We start from the raw sequence: 5,000 nt of genomic DNA, 5'->3' as shown, positions 1-5,000 counted from the left end.
ATATTATAATATGAATATGAATATGAATATAAATATGAATATTAATATTGTATTAATATTAATATTGATATGAATATTAATATGAATATTAATATGAATATTGATATTATTATTATTATTATTATTATTATTATTATTATTATTATTAGGGGGCCAGCTTGCAGTTGATATTGTTCAGAAAAAAAATCTCAGAATTTTCAAATCTAAAACTTTTTGAAACAGAAGAACGTCAGAAGCTACGAACGTGGTTTATGTCTCGTTGGAACCAGCTGTCACAAACACCTTGCGGTTGAAGAGTCATCCAAATTGATCCACATACGGAGCAGAAATTAATGAAAAACCAACCAAATTTGACTGAAGTCACAGACACGGTCTAATGCATTCAACGCCAAACTATGTCCAAACCGTCTAAAAGTACCTGGAACATAACAATGACATAAGCTACGAACACGGGGGGGGTGTCCTTTAAAGCATCTCGTGGTTTAAGTTTCATCCAAATTGATCCACATAAGGAGCAGAAATGAGTGAAAACCCAACCAAATTTGACCACAAATATTCAGCTGGTCCTGCACGACTGACATGCCACTGTTCATAAACAAAATGAACAAGATGAGATTTAGAGTATGACGCTTCTGGTTCAGAATGTCCATTCGAGTGGTGTCCAGTGTGCGCTCTGTAGTGGTTCGACATTACAAACTATGTGAATACACATATATGTATGTACTTTCTTACCTGATAGATGTCTGTAGATCGGTTTGATTGATATTTTATCTCCGTGGTCCCCATTACTTTGCCAGATTAATGAAAAATACGAAAAACAGTAATTCACAAAAACTCCTGACCACGTCGAGTGGAGTCCACTGGAATGTACGACTGAGTGATGCGTTCAACATTAAAAAAAATAATAGAATCGTAAATCTACGTAATATGTAAACCTGCGTAAATACATCAGAATTGACGCACACAAGACACAACGTCACCTCCCGTCACTGAGACTGCACATGTACTTACATACAACAAGGTAAATTATCACAATGACAAAGTTTGGTTTAAAGTAATAAATAAACGGTTGTTTTAAAGAAACGTCAGGTATTAACAGTTTCCTACCGCTTAACTGAGCAGATTTAAATGAAAAGACAGAAAGTGTTAAGTATTGAAAAATTCAACAGACAAACCAGAAAACTGTAATACATACCTAAAACAAATAAACTGGACCGCATGTATAACTGCCTGCAGCTATATTTATTATTATTATTATTATTATTATTATTATTATTATTATTATTATTATTATTATTATTATTATTATTATTATCATCGTTATTGTTATTATTGTTGTTGTTATTATTGTGTTATTGGTGTTCTGTTACTGTATCAGCCGATATAATACGCATTGTAACAGCCCAGCCTGGAATGTGTTATTGCTGTTATTTAAACATCAGTTCTGTGAAGCGGCTCAATTCATCATTTAATGGTAATTGGAGACAACAAATTAAATGTTGTTATTGTTTCACGCAGCTCTGCCAACAAAAACAATTTTACAGCTTTAAGGGTTCCACTGGCGAACAAAAAGTTTAAACCCATGCCACCGTCACAAATAATTATTGATATATTCGCTAAAAAATCATAAACTTGGATGGAGCGATGGAACTCGGCTTTTCTGTCGGAATAAGTGAGTCATGCACAGATGCCTATGCAAGCAGTATGAAGTTTGAGCACCACAGAGAGAGGGAGAGAGGGAGAGCAAGAGGAAGAGAGAGGGAGAGAGAGAGAGAGAGAGGGGCGGGGGAGAGAGGGAGTGGGGGGCTGAGTGGTTACACACCGCTGGAGCAGTCGTCTCCTCTCCAGCCTCCCTCGCACTGGCAGCGGTCGGGGGCAACACATCGCCCATGGACACACTCCTTGGTGCAGCGAGCTGCGGATGACAAACACATTCAATCACACTTAGGTGGACAGCGCGCCACGCTCGACGGCGCCTCACGGAGGCCCCTGAGGCCGTTTGTTTGTCGCCCGTCTCGGACGTTTCCCCATCACCTCGGCACCTGCCGGGGGAAACTTTCCTTTTAAGGTACAGCGCCGTGAAAGCATCCACCCCCTCACGCCGTCCTGGTTATTGTTGCATATTTGTCACACTTAAACGGTTTCAGATCTTGAGACAAGTTGTGATATTAAGGGGAACCTGATTAGACTCACTTTTAATTTATTATTTCATTTACGTGTTGAAAAGGGTTATCACCAATGTGGAAAATGAATTACCCCCTTCTACTTAATAACTGCTTGCACCACCTTTAGCAGCAATAACCAAACGCTTCCTATAATTTCATATGAGCCTTTCACATCACTGGCGACTCGACTGTTTCCCCTTCTTTGGTTTTCTCATTTCTATGTAAATAAGGAGGAAAGTCTTATCTGGGTATCACGACACGCCATTGATCATGATACCCGCTTGTATGTATTTAAAATCCCGCGTCCCAACAATCCCAATTACAGTATCTTGAAGCTTGACAACACAAAGTTCCCCGCCAAAAACCACTCGTACTTACGGACACACTTGTCTCTGCTCTCGTAGTAGCCGAGGCAGCACCGGTACCTCCGCCTGTAGTCCATCTTCACCGCCTGGCGGTACGCCGTCTTGTAGGTAATCCTTAAAGAAAACAAAAACACACTCATTTCCTGTGACCTTGTTGACTCCCGGCACAAAAAGCAGACAGGAAGTCCGTGCGCGCTAGGGAGGGACTCGGCGGGTCCCGGGTACCTGTGGCGGGTGCATCGGTAGGAGGTCCGGGGATCGTAGCAGGCTTCCTCCGTCACATGGTCGTACGGGTGTGAGTATGACTCCTTCACGGAGGTCGTGAAGCTGAAGGGACAAAAATAACGTGCGGCAAAAATAAGGGAAACTGTTTTTTGGGGAAATTGGCTTTTTTTTTGTCTCGCTTACCCAGATTCAGATGAGAAGTTCAATACCTGCCTTTGCCAGAACATTACGGCCCACAAAACTGGCAACCCACATCACCAACACAGCCGATATTCACGGCGTCCAGTGTGAAAATCTTGTGTGAATATACTCTTGTGTGTTTCTTTGTTTTTATTTTTATTCATCATAAAGACAGGTGCTGTATAGGCTATCACATTAATAACTCAGCTTTTGAGCTGCTGGAAGGAGTATTTCCCTCAATTTCACAGGAGCTGCTTCATTCCCTCTATAAGTCCAAGTACATGTTTAGATAATTGCACTTAAATAAATGGGTGACGGCTAGAAATATTGCGATAATCGCGCGGAGAATGAAGAACAAAATAAAGTGCAAAACATAATCTTTCATAAAAATACCTCAGCCTCACAATATAAGGCGCGTTTACTCGAAGGCCCTTTACATGGCAGAAATAAAACACTCCATTGTCTGTCACCGCACCTTTTTTTTTTTTTTAAATTCAAAACATCGGTTGGTTTGTTCCAGTGTGACGGGGGCTCACCTCTCCCACACACTGCACACGTTGGGGTCTCTGGGGTTCAGGGACCAGGACAGACCCACCAGAAGGCTCAGAAGCAGCAGGACGGGGCGGCTCGGCGGCGTCCACATGGTCCTCCTGCGGGACACGAGGGAGACGCGAGGCGATTGAAGCACCGGTGCGGCTGCAGGGCGGCCGTTCACATTGGAAGTCAGTGAGGACGCCCGGGAAAGAAGGCGATCCTGAAGCATCGCGAAAATATAATATACTAAGATGAGATAAGATAACACTTAATTAATCCCAGGAAAAGCGACCAGAACCATATTAGCGGCAAGTCCAACAATATCACAATAGGTTTTTTTATGACATCAGGGTGTATGAACGTTTAAAGTAATATAAGTAATATATTTTTCTAGTGTGATTAAGTGGAGCCTAAATACATCAAGTCCACACAGTTTTGCTCACTTTCAAAGCCTTTGTAAGGAGAATTTATTTTGGGGAAGGTCTAAATCAAGAGGCTCTGACAAATGTTACACAACTTAAAGAGATCCAACCAGAAGTGCGTCCCAACCCTCCTCTCCTAAACTTCCCCAAAAATATATTATTTCCCCTGAATCTGAACTGCACTTTTTGACACCCAGTATAATTCACACTTATCGTCTCACTTCATCCTGGAGTGAAGATGTCATAACACGCCGTAATCTAGGAGATGAAAACAACCGCCCTCCGCTCTACCTGCCCTAATGATGTTTTTCGGCGCCTATAAAGTATTCAGCAGCTGTAAAAGACTTCATTAAACACTAAACAGAGGTAAGGCAGCGAGCCAGACCTTAAAACGTGAACCCCTGTCCACTCCCCACAGCGCACCACATTGTCTCATCACGGTCCATAAAGCGCGGCCCACGGAGGCAGCCAGACGGAGGGAAGGATAAATGAGCTACAGGGGGAGATAGTGAGGGAGAGGGGAGTAAGCGATACAGAAAAAAAAACCCCAGGAGAAATATGAGGAAATGTGACTCCCTATCCTTGGTCCTGGCTGCTATCAATCAGAGCGGGAGCCAGGCCTGCACACTCCGCCCGCTGTCCCCGTCCGCACTCCTCCACCTCCGCCGCCATCTGGAACTAATCACCGCTCGGGGCCCAGGAGAACGCCGCGTGCTCGGGGACCCGCCAGGGCTCTCAGGGAGCGACGGAGCGGCAATTCCCGGAAGACCAGCCCCCATCTTCCCCCTCGTGGAGGATGACAAAGGTTCTAGAGTTGTAGCGACATGGGGGATTTATCTTTTTTTAGCCCTCTGATGATGAAGACCATCACTCCTGTCGTGGGAATATGACACTGTTTTTGTTTTTTTTGGGGTGGGAGAGGGGGGAGGTGTCCCGTCGACATAGGATCACCCAGGCCTATTGCTTTCTGTTTTCCCAAAACGAGTCGACTCTGACGGACCTCAGCTTCTCGTGTCGTTCCACACGAGGCCCGCGGGGAGATCTAATACGCTGCGCCAACACAACTTAATACCAAGAATAATTCTGGGGTCAAGTGTTTCACAGAAAGT

The 5,000-nt window shown here is 43.8% G+C and overlaps 1 protein-coding gene across 4 annotated transcripts in view; it reads right to left on the bottom strand.

Annotated features, from left to right (window-relative positions):
• pear1 (platelet endothelial aggregation receptor 1) overlaps window positions 1-5,000 on the bottom strand; it is a 47,876-nt gene that overhangs the window by 22,170 nt on the left and 20,706 nt on the right. For 3 of the 4 annotated variants that reach the window (XM_080005601.1, XM_080005603.1, XM_080005604.1), the window contains exons 2-5: window positions 3,472-3,585; window positions 2,756-2,857; window positions 2,544-2,644; window positions 1,823-1,915 (exon numbers count right to left, since the gene is read on the bottom strand). In XM_080005601.1, coding sequence (XP_079861727.1) covers window positions 1,823-1,915; window positions 2,544-2,644; window positions 2,756-2,857; window positions 3,472-3,578 — 403 coding nt within the window. In that variant the 5' untranslated portion in view covers window positions 3,579-3,585. Of the gene's footprint in view, window positions 1-1,822; window positions 1,916-2,543; window positions 2,645-2,755; window positions 2,858-3,471; window positions 3,632-5,000 lie in introns of all 4 variants that reach the window. The other variant, XM_080005602.1, reaches the window with a different exon arrangement.

Source organism: Zeus faber (assembly GCF_960531495.2).
Source record: "Zeus faber genome assembly, chromosome: 8".
Lineage (NCBI taxonomy): Eukaryota > Metazoa > Chordata > Actinopteri > Zeiformes > Zeidae > Zeus > Zeus faber.
Note: the sequence above shows the minus strand (reverse complement) of the source record. Positions and strands in the feature narration are given on the sequence as shown.